At 47.5% G+C, this 16,915-nt stretch overlaps 1 protein-coding gene across 1 annotated transcript in view; it reads right to left on the bottom strand.

The window, feature by feature from the left end:
- Nucleotides 1-16,915, bottom strand: part of CCDC60 (coiled-coil domain containing 60) — a 94,875-nt gene that overhangs the window by 26,478 nt on the left and 51,482 nt on the right. The window contains exon 3 of the mRNA XM_084868322.1: nucleotides 1,882-1,989. Coding sequence (XP_084724448.1) covers nucleotides 1,882-1,989 — 108 coding nt within the window. The remainder of the gene's footprint in view (nucleotides 1-1,881; nucleotides 1,990-16,915) is intronic.

Here is a 16,915-nt window from a genome sequence, read left to right as displayed (position 1 = left end):
GCATTGACAGAAGATGAGGAAGAAACTTTCCAGTTAGTTCCACAGTTGATTTGAGCCTCAATTTGCTCAGACCAAATGAATGGAGGGTGGGGCATACATTTCTTCCAGGCTTTCCACCCCCACCCCTTCTCCCTACCTCCCATCCCCAGATGATTGGGATGCAAGTGAAAGCGAGACCCACTGATCTTCACCATTTGGTTTCAGAGGCTCATCCATGGCAGAGACAGGCAGAAACACAAGGGCTTCCAAGAGACATTAGGAGAAATTGCAAGGCCTGTCGATATTTTAAGAACATCAGCCTTCAGCTGCCAGTTGGAATGTCCCCAAACAAATAAGTCTATCTAGAAACTGATCATAATATCTACCAGAGGGAAGTACATAGGAGGAAAGTGGAGAGTGAGGTGTCAAAAGCTGGAATATTAGGGAAAGGTAAGGATGAGTCCAAATACATGGTAGTGGTGGCGATGGTGATGATGATGGTAGTGGTTGTGGTGATGATGATGATGATAGTTATGGTGATGATGGTGGTGGTAGTGGTGGTAATGGTGATGATGATAGTGATGGTGATGATGATGATGGCAGTGGTGGTGGTGATGATGATAGAGATGGTGATGATGATGGTGGTAGTGGTGGTGATGGTGATGATAGTGATGGTGATGATGGTAGTGGTGGTAATGGTGATGATGATGATGGTGGTATCTTCCACACATGAACTAAGTGCTCTTATTAATTATCTTCTTTTGTCTGCCACCTCATCCTCTGATTTCATTTTTGCATTTTTTTACTCTCAAGTACACATACCGGGAGCTCCTCAAAGGTGTTGGGATGTACTTTCTGTGCAGTGTGTGGTAGTAAGAGCTTCGGCTCTGAAGTCAGGCAGACTTGCTTTCAAACCTCAGCACAGCAACACACTGAGCTCTATGACCTTGGGTTTATGCTTTCTCCCTGCAGAGAGGGGACAACAGTATACCTACACGAGAGGGCTGGATGAGATAATGCTACAGAGCAGGCAGTGCACTGTTATTACTGTGCGTACCGTAGGGGCCTAATAATATTTGACAAATGAGTGAACGGTGGACAGAGAAGTCTAGAATTCATTGAAACATGTTCTTTTGCCCCTGCAGAGCGTATGATTTTGCATCCAGGGGAGATTTGTCAATATCTGGAGACAGTTTGGGTTGTCATAACTGGGGGTTGGGTGCTGCTGGCCCCTAAGGGGTAGATGCCATCAAACACCCTACAATACACAGGACAGTCCATCACAACGAGGAATTACTCATCCCAAAATGTCAGCAGTGCCAGGGTTGAGAAACCCCGCCTGCCCTAAAGTCAAAAGCTTCTACCTCTGTGCCTGAAATCTTCCCATTGGAAAGTGCTAAAGAGAAAAAGTTGAAATTCTTTGACGTAGACCCAAGGGGAACAAGATGTCAATGTTTTGGAAAGTCAGAGTGTTCTTCAGGGGGCTGATTAGCCCGGAACATCACGCAATGATGAGTTCACGTCTGGGGTCAGCAGACACAGGGCTTCTCTGGGAGACAGCTCTGAGAGTCTTGGGGAAACCTGTCCCCTGAGCCATGGCCGAGATGTGATCGCACACGCTCTGTGAGGGCTGTAGACAGATTCTATCAGGCTTTGCAAGCTATTTGACATTTAGAGCGTCTGGCTCGGTAAGGAACGGAGTGACTCAGTCCCCACTGATTTGCCACTTAGCTCTAAACCCCCGTGTCTGCTCGCTGTTATTTTTATACGCCAACAGTGTTGTCGGCTCTCGGCTCCACGTCCCTTTCAGGACGACAAAGGGACAGCCGGGTGAATCATTTCACCTCGGTTTCGCTTGAGAAGCTGGCGAGGTAGGCGAGCCAGAGGTGAAACTGTACTTACACGTGGGACTCTGGTAGCAAGGGCGAAATGATGCAGCTGTACTTGGGGGTGAATGGGCGGGATATGAGTTCAGCCTCTGCCTTCTTCAACTTCTCATCCTCGTAGGTGCTGAAGAACAGGCAGAAAGAGAAACAGTGAGCAGAAGTTTTAAACACCTTTTGCCAGGGGTTATTTGGCAAATACCACTGGGCACCAACTTTATGGCTTGAGAGATAAGGGTTCTAGATGCAGTCAGTGAACAGAGCATAGGAAAACCTCTGCTGCTGCTGGCTGGTGTGGCTCAGCGGTTAGAGTGCCAGCCCACACACCAAGGAGTCATGGTTTGATTCCCAGTCAAGGGCACCTATCTGGATTGTAGGTTTGATCTCCAGCCGCTGTCGGGGTATGTGAGAGAGGCAGGCAACCAATCAATATGTCTCTCTTACAAAGATGCTTCTCTGTCTGTCTTCTTCCTTCCCTCCCTTTCACTCTCTAAAAATCAATGGGAAAAATATCCTTGCATGAGGATTAACAACAAAACACACCAAAATCTCTGCTCTTGTGGAGCGCATAGTCTAGTGGAGGAACAAAGACAATTAGCAGGATGAATAGGTAAATTGTGTGGTGTACTAGTATTCAGTTGGATATATTTTCTTAAAGGGCCAGGCAAGTCTTTCTGACTTTGTAGGACATAGGGTATATGTCACAACTACTTTTGGCATGAAAGCAGCCAATGATGTTATGTAAACAACATGTAAAGGCAGTGTTCCAATAAAACTTGATTTACAAAATCAGCCTTGGGGGCTGGATTTGGCCAGCATGGCCTCCCCACCCTATTCTAGATAGTGATAAATGGTATGGGGAGCAAGATAAATGCTATGGAGTTTGTAAGGGCTGGAGCACTGGGAGTTGCAATTTTAAGTAGAATGATTGGAAAGGTGTCATGGAGAAGGTGACATTTGATAAAAATCTGCAGAGCGTAAAAGGAGTGAGCCATTGAGATGTCTGGGTGCATGGCATTCTAGAGAGAGGGAGCAACATGTGCAAATGTCCTGAGGTGCACCTGGGTTGTAGAGACCAGTGTGGCTGGAGTGGAGTGAGCAATAGAGAGAGAAGGGAGAGGGCGGTGGAGAGAGAACAGGCCTTGGGACCATTGCAAGGACTTTGGCCTTTTCTCTGAATGAATGTAAAGGATTTTGAGCTGAGAGAATATATGCTCTGACCTGCATCTGAGAAAGATCCCTTTGGCTGCTGTTTTCAGAATTGCCTATGGTGGGGGCAGAGGAGGCTAAGGGAGCGGGGGTGGGGGTGGGTTTGAGCACATATTAGGAATTTTCTTTTCTTCTGGGGATTTGAGGACAATCCTGGGGTCACAGAGTGAACTGAAAAATGGGACCAGAATCTTGGTCGCCTGATTTCCATTTCCATGGGCTTTTAATTCAACGTCAGAGCTGAGGAAGCCACAAGCAAATACCTTGACAGTGCCTAGCTTTATTTTTGTTTTTGTTTTATATGTCTTCTCATGTATTCAGGTCTTTGTTAATTTCTTTCAATGTTTTGTAGTTTTCAGTGGACAGGTTTTACACTTTCTTTGTTGAATTTATTGGGTAACATTGGTTAATAGAATTATATAGGTTTTCAGGTGTACAAATTCTATAATATGTCATTTTATATTTACCACCCAAGTCAAGTCTCTTTCTATCACCATTTTTATGGCAGTGCCCTGTCTTACTGGCTCAACTCTTACCCCAGTGTTTTAGAACATGCAGAAATTAACCCATCTTTTACACTCCTTAGCTGCTGGCTTTAAATCTTCTCTCAACCACGATAATAAGACAAATTTTACCTTTTGGTCTCCCTCCTGTCTTTTCAGCTGAAAAGCGAGCTTGAGCACAGTGGGAAAGATGTGGGCCGGCAGAAGTCTTTGGGGACATGCTTGCTTTTCTTTTTCCCTGCATAGTTTATCAGCCTGAAAACGTTTGTCTGAAAGAACGTATCCTGTGGTCTTAGATCCAGAAGGGAGAAAAAGAATCCCCTTTGCTTTTATAATACACAAGATCAAATACTTTGTTTAAAACGGAACACTTGTACTTCTGATACTTCTGTGACTAGAATTATAGAAGCATAGTTCTTAGATGTGAGATGCTTTCAAGTGTGCCCGGAAATTAAGATTTTTAGCCATGGTCCTGGCCGGTGCGGCTCAGTTGGTTAAACATTGTTCTATGCATTGAGTGGTCTCTGGTTTGAATCCTTGTCAGGGCATATACATGGGTTGCAGCCTCGAGCCTTAGCGGGAAGTGCAGTAGGCAGCCAATCGATGTTTCTCTCTCTCTCTTTCTCTCTGAAATCTCTCGCTCTAAAATCAAGAAAAACATAAAACATAGTTTTAGCCATAAATCTGAGGATTTTAAGTAATTGAGGCCCAAAGAGATCAAATTCTTTTTATTGAATAATAGGAGCCAACAATCACTGGGAACTTTTCATACGCCAGACTCTGTGCTAAGCATTATTTCATTTAATCCTCAGAATAAATGTGGGAGTTTGGTATCATTTCCATGGATGAAGAGAAAGAGGTTCAGAGAGACACAGTGATTTGCCCATGTTAAACAGCCATATGAGGGAAGACAGAACTTGAACCAGGTCCTGTGCTCTTAACCACTACTCTGAACTGGTCAGGATGACCTATCAATGTTATTCCATAACCCTTGCCTCCCGATGGCTACATTCAATGGCAGTTTAGCTTCTGGTTATCCTATATAGAAAAACCCTAATATGCAAATCGACCAAATGGTAGTACCACCAGTCGCTATGATGTGCACTGACCACCAGGAGGCAGACGCTCAACACGGAAGCTGCCCCCTGATGGTCAGTGTGCTCCCACAGGGGGAGTGCAGCTCAGCCAGAAGCTGGGCTCATGGCTGGCAAACAGAGCAGCAGTGGTAGAAGCCTCTCCTGCCTCCCCTGCAGGTGGGTGGTAAGGAGTGAGGGGTCCTGGATTGTGAGAGCCTTGGACTGTGAGAGCCCTGGATTGTGAGAGTGGTGTCTGATTGCTTGCTTAGGCCCAAACTCCCCCCCCCCCCCCCCGACCCCAAGCTGGCATGCAGATATCTCCCAAGGGGTCCTGGACTGTGAGAGAGCACAGGCCAGGCTGAGGGAACCCCCCCTCCCCCGCCAGTGCAGGAATTTCACACACCGAGCCTCTAGTATTTTATAAATATATTTTATTGATTTTGTACAGAGAGGAAGGGAGAGAGATAGAGAGTTAGAAACATCGATGAGAGAGAGTCATCGATCAGCTGCCTCTTGCACACCCCCTACTGGGGATATGCCCACAACCAAGGTACATGCCCTTGACCGGAATCGAACCCAGGACCTTTCAGTCCCCAAGCCGACGCTCTATCCATTGAGCCAAACCGGTTTCGGCCAAGCCTCTAGTATTTTAATAATTGGCCTTGTACAGCTCATAGAATTCACCAGATAAGACATAACCAGACCAGTGTCTACAAGCGGAGCAACCTCATGCATACTTAAACCTGTTAAACTTTAAGTAAACCACGTCTCTCATCCAGAAATACGGAATGGAGAGGGGAGAATGGTGTTTTGTGACCGTGGACTAAAAACTCCATCCAAACAAGGGGAACGTTACAACTGAACAATTTAACAGTTACCCAAGGATCTTTAACAGACGCCACCCCTCCCAGCGCCCGTTCACTTGCCTGTTAACCTGAGCACAGCTCCTGCACAAAGAGAGCGGGTTTATTCCTTCTCTTTATTCCAGGAAAGGCAGCCAGCTGGCCGGTGGCCCCGGGAGCAGCAGACCGTGGACACCATCGGCTCAGGGGAGGCAGAGTTTGCTGTGAGCTCCTGAGACCCTCATGGAGAGGGTATCCCCCTCGGCCCCACCCCCAATCACTGAGTGCCCTTCTCTGCATCACGTGCCCCTTCAAGCTTCCATGAGGGCACTTCATGGAGGCCCCTTGAGTGGCTGGATGGAGGAAGCTCAGGTCATAATGTGCCTGCTTTTTCTGTTTCTGTTTAATGTTTCTGACTTTAGGCAAAAAGCACCATCACAGTCTCCCATTCATCCCTGGCCTTCCCAACCAGAAAAGCTGGCTGTAAGAATTTCTCCTGGGCTGACATGCATGTGTCTAACAGCGCCTCTTTTTTTGTCACCCAACGAACTCCCACTTGACATTGAAGATCCTGCTCAAAAGTCCTGCCTCTGGGATTCTTGCCAGATGCCCTAAACTTGAGGAATGGGCATTGTGAAATAACAGGAAAATGTAGGTATCGGTTTCCTCCTCTGGTCTTTGGCACAGAGCTTGTAAAACCCTGCTAATGTCCTAGCAACAGGACCATCTTTTGTTCTAATATTTGGTCTTAGAACTTGATTTCTGACACGTAATTCCTAAATTCTTTGGAATTTCCTGGGTGACAGGATTGGCTGTTGTTCTAATATGGCAACTCTTGGTGGGTTCCTGGATGGCTTCCAAGAGCCATGATTAGAAGCTTGGAACTGCCCCAGTGGGTAGCTCCGTTGGTCGGAGCAGCATCTTGTGCACCAAAAAGCTTGCAGGTTTGGTCTCGGGTCAGGGTGCCTGCAAAGGGCAACCAATTGGTGATTTTCACATCAATGCATCTCTCTCTCTCTCTCTCTCTCTCTCTCTCTCTCTCTCTCTCTCTCTCTTTCTCTCTGCCTCAACACCTCCTTTCTATCCCTGACATGTGCCCCATTCTGTCTGCATGAGCTAAGGATCCCAGAGTATTGTTCATGCTCAGTGGCACCGTCCACGGATTCGGGTATCATTCAGTTGGGGACTCAGGATGCTTGAGGAATTATGTGAGCACCTCTAAGCCTTATTCCTAATCTCTAAAACAGGGCTAATAATAACACCTAGTTTATAGGACTGTTTTAAAATTTAAACAGAAAGTTGTGTATAAAGCATATAGTAGACCCATTATAATTATTGCTGTGGTTGTTATCATTATTAATTGCTGCTGTTATATGAACATTTCATAATGGGTTAGTCTGAATGTGGTCCTCTCTTGACTAGAGGAAAGACCTTTACCGCCCCCCCACCAAGTGGGGGCTACTTTATTAAATAAGCCATTTTTGTCCACCTGCTGGACACTGAGCTAGGACTTAAGGTTTCAGATGAAGGCCTAGCGCTGTGGTCGGCAAACTGCGGCTCTTGAGCCACATGTGGCTCCTTGGCCCCTTGAGTGTGGCTCTTCCACAAAATACCACAGCCTGGGCGAGTCTATTTTGAAGAAGTGGTGTTAGAATAAGTTTAAGTTTAAAAAATTTGACTCTCCAAAGAAATTTCAATCGTTGTCCTGTTGATATTTGGCTCTGTTTGCCAGCCACGGGCCTACAGTATCCATGTGGATTACAGTGAACTGGCATACAAACACATATGGGAACCCAGAGCCCAAATGGGTGTGCGGGTATTTGGGTTGAAATTCAAGAAAACAGGAGAGGAAAGCATTTAAGCTGGGCTTTAAAGATAATTAGAACCTTAGCTGGACAAGGATGCAGGGAAGAGCAACGGAAGGCCAAAGGAACAGCATGAGAAAAGGCCTAGAGGCAGGGACAAGCCCGGAAGGAGTGGGAAAGAGGCACATTTGGGGACTAGCAAGGTTTCCTGTGTAGCTCTTGGTGTTGGATGTGAGGACAGACACATGTAGCAGAAAATATTCCGCTGAATTCCAGAAGGTGAGGGTGGCAAGATAGGCTGGACCAGACTAAACTAGTCATTAGACACTTGCTGGAGAAGGGATTCCCCACTCTGATAGCTGCCATCTCTCAGCCCAGCCAGGCAGCATTCGCTGTCCAAGGTCCTTCCTAAGACCACTCATGCCACAGCTACTCTGCCTACTTACGTCAAAACAGTATCCCTGGAAAGGATATCTGAGATCTTTTTGGCTGGTTGGAATCTATGCTCCTCTTCATCTTTTAGTTTCTGAAGTTTCTGTTGCCGCTTTTTCAGTGTACTCTCCTCCCTCAGCATGGAAAAGTACCCGCGACCTATCATCACAGACCGAATCAGGTACCTAGAGAGATGGAGACACATGAGTTGACTATAGAGAAAGACACTGCCTTGCCCTGGCTGGTGTGGCTCTGTTGGGTGTCATCCTGGGCACTGGAAGGTTGTTGGATCAAGTCCCTGTAGGGGACACGCAGGAGGTAGAGGACATCCATCCCGTTTGGCCGTTGCCGTGGCTGTGGGAGGGCCCCAGGGACGCTGGCAGACCCAGTCAGCTCGGTGAGCTGTGGGCTCCGCCTTCAGTGTGTAACTGGACAAAAGCCTCCACCTTTCCCCGCAGAACTTGTTACCAATTAGATCTTGAAATGTTTGTGTTGTAGAAGAAATTGTAGTCCCCCAAAATTCGTAGTTGGAAGTCTTAACCCCTGGTACGTCTGAATGGGACCTTATTTGGAAATAGGGACATTGCAGATGCAATTAGTTAGGGTGAGGCTATGTTGGAGTAGGGTTGACCCCTCACTCTATATGACAGATGTCCTTATAAAAGGGAGACATTTGGACAAAGACACGCATGCAAGTAGAATGTCACGTGAAGATGAAGGCAGAGATGAGGTGATGCTTCCATGGGCCAAGGGATGCCAAAGATCACCAACAACCTACCAGGAGCTAGGGCAGAGTCGTGGAGCAAATTCCCACAGTCCTCAGGAGAAACCAGCCCTCCTGACACCTGATCTTGGACTTCTAGCATCCAAACGTGTGAGACAATGCCTTTCTGTCGCTTAAGCCACCCGACTGGCAGTACTGTGTGAGGGCTGCCTTAGGACAAGAACGCAGGATGAGCGAACACCTAGTCCTCCACTCATAGAACAGCCTAACTCTTTTTATTTCCTTTGATGTTAATAGCATCCCAATGAATTAATTTTATAACAAGGAACTGGCAGATGGTCCATGGTGCACTGAATCAGAGGGCTTGAATATTATGTTCCAGGCCCTGGGCTGGGTATCTGCTGTGTGTCAGATTCTGTGCTGGGCACTTATTCAGTTTCAAGTTCTGTTTAAGGCATTGGCACTGCAAAGGTGATCATATCCTCCAAGAATTCGCATCTTAGTTATTTTTGGGGGGTCATAATTAGATAGATTTATTTACTTGACTTATTTGTGCCCTTATTCCAAAAAGTATTAGTGGCAGAAAAGAAATATAAAAAGGCAGGGAAAACAAGAAAATTAAATCAGGTGAGACAAGTATCAAAATCCATGCCACATGATCTAGTGCACAGATTTGGCCCTGAGCATCCTAGTGGCCAATGCAAAGAGGGAAACACGTGATTTCTAATGCCCAGAGGATTTTTAAAAAGCAGTTCAGGTGTTGCCTAGCTATTCCTTGTCCTGAAACTAGGAAGAGATTTCTCTCAAGGACCTGTACAGGAGGACACTGTGAAAAGCCAAGTCTGTATGTAACACACCCTGAAATGCAGTGATGAATGCCTGTCTTGTCAATAACTCACTGAGATAGGGGAGCTGGTGTTGGCGAATTGGAGGAACTCCAGCAAGCAAGTTTTCCGGTGGAATTGCAGCCCCTCTTCAACCCAGGCAGCCAAACTCCCTCCCGCCAGACCTCTGGAAAGACTGTGTGCGAGATGAACAGAGTTGGGGGGAGGGTCTGGACCCTCATGTCAGACACACCAGTCTATTCTGGGAACTTGAGGCTGCAGGATGTCCATCTGCCAAGCTTGAAACGCTCCCCTAGCACACAGAAGCCCATTTAAAAGATGCTTAATATTTTAGCAAATTCCCATTTAATTCCCTACATTTTCTCCATCATTATTGCTGATTACAGGCTATTTGTGTGAAGGGAGCTATTTGCAGGGAAGAGCAGTGTTCACCTTTCAATCCACTCACTCGGGCCTCTTGCTCACTGCTTTTCACAATGGAAAACCCCCCTGGCTAACATCGCAGGAGGAACAATGGGAGTGAAATAATTAACTGCGTCGGGCAAGAGCAGGGAAGGAGCAGATTAGAAAAGGAAAAGTTTTCTCCACCCAATGCAACTTCCTCTTAACCAGTGCATGGGCCGGGCTTTTATTTTTAAGGGGCTTAGGTTCTCTGTGCGAGCTGATGGACGAGGAGTGTTCCTGTGGCCACGCGGGACGCACTCAGCAGGGATTAGCTGAGACGGACAGATGGAGGAGTGGGCAGCCCGGGCTTCAGTCCCAGCACCTTCAGACCTGAAGGCAGGTGTCTGCAGAGTAAGGCTTGGGCAGCTGCCCTTGGGTGGGATCTCTACTCTGCCACTCCTGTAGGCAGGCTGCCAACCTCTTCACCTTCAAACGGGGAAAATATGAGTTCTGGCCTCAGAGGGCTGTTGGGAGGATTAAATGAAATGGATTGTGACATCAAGAGCCTAGTACCTAGGATCCAGCGATTGGGAGCTATTATTATTGTCGGTTTACCCAAGAGTCCTGAGAGGTTGGTGTGATTCACAGATGAGAAAACAGGGAAAGATGAAGATGACGAGGGTCAACCAGCAGAAAGGAGCACAGCAGGGATTGGAAGCCCGTGGGGCGATTCACAACTTCTCTCTCCACCTGCGCGGGGCATGCACATTCAGAGGAAGCTTAAAAGCGTAGCGTGTGTGTCGCTGGGCCGCTGTGCAGAGTTCATCTCTAGGCTCGCAGAAGGAAAACTGGCAGCTTGCCTTGCCCCTCTGGACCTTGCTTCACCTAGTCCCCTGGACGGCAAACTTGGGCTCAAGAGCCACATGTGGCTCTTTGGCCTCTTGAGTGTGGCTCTTCCACAAAATACTATGGCCTGGGTAAGTCTATTCTGAAGAAGTGGTGTTAGAAGAAGTTTAAGTTTAAAAACTTTGGCTCTCAAAAGAAATCTCAATCGTTGAACTGTTGATATTTGGCTCTGTTGACTAATGAGTTTGCCGACCACTGGTCTAGTCCAAGACACTTCCTGTGGCACATTCGGTCACTGTTGGCAAATACTGGCATCCCCTCCCCCCTTTCTTTAGACTTTGCCATGTGACTTCTTCAGCCAATGGGATGTTAGTAGATGTGACTTGAGTAGAAGCTTGACATAAACTTGCTCATTTAGGTCTTTGACAAGGAAAGAAACCTCATTATTTCATAAATCCAGAAAAATGAGAAAGGCATGGAATAGACCTGAACATTGCTAATGTTAGCCTAGATCAGTAAAACCCCAGCTAACCTACAGACATATGAGCAAGGAAGAAATACTAAAAGTCACAGAGTTTTGGGGACATCTTGTTACACAGCCCCAGTTCAAATGCACACGGAGCAAATATTTTTGCATTAGTGAAAATAGCTGACCAGTGCATCATCCCTTATAAGACATACCATTATTTCATGAACCTCGAAGAAGAAAACACCCATGCCAATTACATTAAGTCATGATTGTACATTGCATCTCCAGTTCAGAGATGTTCAAATGTGAAAAAAGTGCCTCTTAAATATGATAAAAATATGGTATTAAGAAAGAAATTGCCTCAGGCCCAAGAAAAGATGGTCTTGGATCAGAGAGTAATTAACAGCCCCTTCTGAGAAGCATCTAGCATATCTGGTAAAATATTTGGCCAATTTTCTGATATTCTCTAATCATTAGAGTCTAATGAGATTAAGAGTTCTTTCCGGGGTGTTAGATTTAACCACCCGGGGGTCTTCAAACTACGGCCCACAGGCCACATGCAGCCCCCAGGGGAGTCTGATCCTGCCCGCCAGGTTTTTTGGGCAGTGAGCGCAGCCAAGGTGTTACAGTAGGAATTAGTAGTTCATATAGTCCGGCCCTCCAGCTCTCTGAGGGACCGTGATCTGGCCCCCACTTTAAAAAGTTTGAGGACCCCTGAATAGGCGGCCCTTCAGACTTGTAACAAAGCTGTTGGCCTTTAACTATCCATCTCTCCCTTGAGTGATGCTCTCTGGCTTCTTGCTACTCAGCATGTGGTACCTGGACCAGCAGCATCCTCATCGCTTGAGAGCTTGTCAGAAACACAGAATCTTGGGCCCCGGTAAGGCCTCCTGAGTAAAGAATCTGCATTTAACAGGACCCCAAGTAATTCCCATGCACCTTGAAATGTGAGTTGTACTGGTCCAGCCACCCTTTTCCCTTTATTAACAAAACAACAACTCCAGAAAGAAGCTTCAGTGGGCTTGATCAGAAGGCCAATTCCCTTGCTACAAGTTTGAGATGAAACCTTCAGCACATGCTAGCAGCCAGCTCATCTCAGACAGTTCTTTCAGTGTGTCTGCAGGAGACAGACCCTCGAGGGCACTCTGCTTGCAATAACTGTCCCGAGTCAGCTTCCATCCTCAGGGCCTACAGGACATTAGGACTGAAGGTCATCTCAACACAGTCCCAGTTATCTTCACTGTGGCGGGCAGGGGGCAGGCTTGCAAGATGCTATGAAGTGCTGGACAATTTGGAGGCCATGAATGGAACTTAAGTTCACCCTTTCTGTTATGGGGGCATGGGATCAACCACTGCAAATCACTTTGTCAAAAAACCAACAGCCCAAATGACACACACAAACACACACACACACTTTTAATGGCATTATAGCTTTGCATCCAGCTGTTTTTCACTCACATCTTCCGTCTCTGCCTGCAAGAAATATGGGGCTATAAAGCCAGGAGTGCTTCCTCGGAGAAGGAACGACATTGAAGTGAACAAACACGTCTAGCAGCCCGATTTCAGGGGTGTCCCGTTCTTACAGAAGGGGGTTACCTACATAGGAACCTTTCTCTGAACACATTTTACTGTTTGCAAACCACAGCCAGTAATTCAGTCTCTCTCCAGTCTGTGGAGGCTGGAGGCCTGGAGAGGCTGCTTCATCCAGCTGGCTCCCCCACCTTGCTCTGTCAACCCACCCGGACATACTGATTTCAGAGGAGAGAGGGCAAGGAGGATGGCCAGAGGGATCTAAAACGCTCTTCTCAAATTCTGGAATTTCCAGGCAACTCATGCAACAGGTAGATTAATAACGCGGTCCCAGTTCAAATGCACACCGAGCAAATATTTTTGCATTTAAATTCCCGCATTAGAATGCCCTGTTTATACAATAACTTAATAAATCTAGCCCGGCTGCCAAATTGACAAGAAGGTGAGAATCATTCATTAAAATGCAAATGCAATTGAGATGAAATTTGGAATACATTTATTACAGTAATTGAACTTCAGTCAACTGTAGTCACAACACCGCTTTTGAACTGCCTTTCTGACAAAAGGATGCATAGTATTGTTCACCCCCCACAAGTTAATATCTTTGTCAGCATCCAAATTAGACACTTCCCGACTGCTAATGATTTGCAGGGGAGATTTCACTCTTCTTTATAGGACAAGATTGCCGGAGATAAAGGTCAACTGAAAACACAAAAGATTGCTCTGGTAGCATATTGTGCATACAGCAAATTGATTGCAAACATATTCTGAGTGCTCAGTGCAGCCACGTTCTTATTAAGTCACATTGGAACATCTCTTTGCCATCCCTAGGTCATCTGCTAATTGTAATGCCCAACAATGGGAGCTTTGCGGAGTCGGATCAAGAGCTCAAGATGGATTTCTCTCCTTTCGGAACGGCTCAGCCCAAACAGAAAAGGGCTGTTCCCAGATTCCTTGGGGCCATAAATCAAATGGAAGAAAGATGCCATGCGACTGTGATAAAGGCTTAGGAGGCTTGACTCTCAGTGGGAAAGTCACTTTGGCTGCTTCACTCGTATTCTTTCTGGCTCCTTTGCAAAACTTGCGTGGCATTTCTGAGTGCTGGGCAAACGTGCACCCAGCAGGTGCTGTTTGAATTGGAAGAAGGCGAAACCTAGAGTGGTTTCAGCTGAGGACGCCACCTAGGGGGCCGGAGTAATTTGGTTTGCCGTAAAGTGGAGACGTTACTTTTGTTCCCTTTGGCCCCCTTCCTATTTGCCCCTCCTATTTGCCTCCTTCCTATTTGCTTCCTTTCTATTTCCCCCTTCCTATTTGCCCCTGCCTATTTGCCCCCTTCCTATTTCCTCCCTTCCTATTTCCCCCCTCCTATTTGCCCCTGCCTATTTGCCCCCTTCCTATTTGCCCCCTTCTATTTGCCCCCTTCCTATTTCCTCCCTTCCTATTTCCCCCCTCCTATTTGCCCCCTTCCTATTTGCCTCCTTCCTATTTGGCTGATGAGCAAACTAAGGCTTGGAGAGGTCCGGATGTCTGCCCACAGGGTTCCTAGCTGTGGAGCTGGAATCTGAGCCCAGATGGCTGGTCCCGGAGTGCTGCGTGAGAAAATGCACGGACGTGGGAAAGGTCTGCTCAGCTTTAATGGTCATCGTTTCCTTCTCCTCAATGTCCGTGACTTTGGGAAAGTCATTTCCACCTGTGTGAGGTGCACTTCCCTCCTCTGTAACACTGGGAAATGAATGGATACAGTGGAAATCATACACGAGAGGTATTTAGTGTGGTGCCTGGCACAGCAGAGGTATCAAGTAAGTGGCAGCAATTGTCACGGGCATCATCACCCCCACCACCATCAAAGCCATGAATGACTGCGGCTGCAACTCTCTGGCTATGGCCACAGCCAGGACAGCGGTTTGGCTCTGAGCCCCGCAGGCTTCTGGGAAGTGGCACTCGGTTCAGGCGTTGAGCCTAGGGGGTTCTCTTCTCTAAGGATGGCAGCCAAACAGCCCAATTAGACCGCGGTTATGTGGGGATTTGGTAAATTGCCTTACGCGGTAGTTCATAAAGGTTTGTGAATCTCCGTCCATGGTGGGTAGGAGAAATGCTTGGTTATCATGTACGTAATGAAATTTATTAAACTAAAGGGCCAGGGAATTAACCTCTGCCCTGCTAACTAAGACATTACATGCAGAAAATGTCTAATTATAAGTGCTTTTCTTTCCTGGGTTCCTTCTTTACTTAATCTCTAGCTCAGGTTTTCACTAAAGAAAACGAAGAAAGAGGAAAATGAGGAGGAAGAAAAAGAGAGGGAGGAAAGAGGGGAAGAAGAATGGAAGGAACCCACATTACAGACTGGTGATGTTTTGCAGGGTGACACTGGGAAATGATATGGGTGTGGGCAAAAGTGGGATGTACATTAATGTCAGTTAGACCGCCGGGTTCTAACTCCAACCCCACCAACACCTGGCTGTGTGATTTAGGCAGAATAATTAACCTCTCTGTTCCAGTAAGTAGGAATAACTGTCACCACCACACCACCACCATCACAGCTAGAAGATGAATACCACGTGGCAGTGACTGTGAAAAAGCTTTATGGCTACTGATCTCTCTAACTTCTTCAGATAATCCTCTGAGGCAGCTGTGAGTCGTCCTATTAGCCCCTTTCACAGCGAGGCGATGGAAGTACAGAGAGGTAGTCACCTCTGCTTTTCCCAGGCTGGTTCGGCCCCCCTCCCCACCCCATCTGTGCGATCCTGAGCTACTGGTTGACTTGCCTGTCCTTGAACTCCATCCTCCCACCTCCACCCCAATCTGAGCTCCTTGAGGGTCAGAACAATTTCTAAATATTTCTGCATCCCCAGAACCGGCACATAGGGTGTCCTTAGAAAATACTTATTGCACGAATAACTAAAGCATTAGAAACCCTTGCATTTCAAGCCCCAATTAAATGTATGCGACTTTGGAGCGTGTGCCAATGACGCCACCACCAACGTGGATGCGGTCTTTGGGTGGAGTAGGTGTGCAGAACCGTCTGCGCAGACGCTGACTCTTCCAGACGGGCTGGAGACGAGTGGTTGCCTTTGAGCCATGCGCTTTTTCACCTGGGAGAGCGCCTATCGCTGAGTTCTGGAAGAAGTGATCAAATGACACAGGCTCCCCACGGGCCTCTCAGGAAAGTTATTTCTTTAGCTCATAACGCAGTCTCTGACCTGCCTCATGCCAAATGGCTCCACGTGGTGTCTAAACCCCTGAAGGGACCGGAGAGCCAGCATAGATATCAGTGACACAGGAGGCACGTCTCCTCTTTGATTGATGGTACCACCTCCTGGACGTGGCATGTTCATGTAACCGCTGTTCACACACACTCACCTCGTTCACACCCCGCCCTGCCCCCCAAACCTGGTGAACATCCTGAAGTACAAACAGAGCGGCCGACCTGATGTGGCCATTTTGTCAGAGGGTTCTGACAGGGCTGCCATCCGCACTGGCTTCTGGGTGCCGCGGCCCATGGCTACGCCTTAATGAATGTGAGTCAGCACTCGTAGGAGGGACCGCATCTCTGCAGAGGAGGAAGGAGGAAAGCCTGCCAAGTGTCAACAAACAGTCCTGCATGCATCCCAATTAGGGGGACTTCAGGGAGGAGCAGCAGCCCACCCCCACCGCAGCTCCGGTTTCTAGGCAACTGCTCTCAAGAGTGCTGAACCTCCTTGCAAAGGGAATGCTGGCAGGTCTGCCTTGCAAAGGAGTCTAATGCTCCCCTCCACACCCCCCCCCCCTTCTGGTCTATTTACCCCGTCTTACTTCGCAGCAGATGATGCTGGGGGATGCAGAAGCAGCTAGATGTCCTGAGGCAAAAGCCTTGGGGAGGACTCGGGCTTACAAATCCATCCTAACGATAGTCCCTCCTCACAGAGCACTCGATCCCTGTTGTCAGGGCCCTGATGCCCCACAAGCGTTATTTCATTTAATCCCAACAATAGACTCCCAAGGCGGGTGTTGCAGTTTCAGAGATGGGGAAAACTGAGGCTCACACAATTGCAGCCACCCGCCTAAAGTCACCAAATGAGATGGTGGGAAGGCCGGCGGCAATTGGACCCTGGTCTGTCTGAATCCAGAGCCGCTGTCTTGACCACCGCCGCCTGTCAGCTCACAGACTGCCGCCTGGGAGGCCGGGGGCGCAGGGGGGCATTTAGAGGCAGTTCAGCGTCCGTTTTCGGTTCTGAGATAAACTGATTTTTTTTTTTTTTTTTTTTAAAGAATGCAAACCCCACCACCCTGCAATACCCATCATTACCTGCTGTACTTAATGGCTAAATGGCTCGGAAGGGAGGGTTCTCCTTATGGACCTGCCGTGTGGACATAAAAAATGCATTAGTGGGAGGAGAGGCTTTGGCTGG

The sequence above is a fragment of the Pipistrellus hanaki genome (genome assembly GCF_964339955.1).
Source record: "Pipistrellus hanaki genome assembly, chromosome: 19".
NCBI classification, from domain to species: domain Eukaryota; kingdom Metazoa; phylum Chordata; class Mammalia; order Chiroptera; family Vespertilionidae; genus Pipistrellus; species Pipistrellus hanaki.
This window is presented reverse-complemented; position numbering and strand designations above follow the sequence as displayed.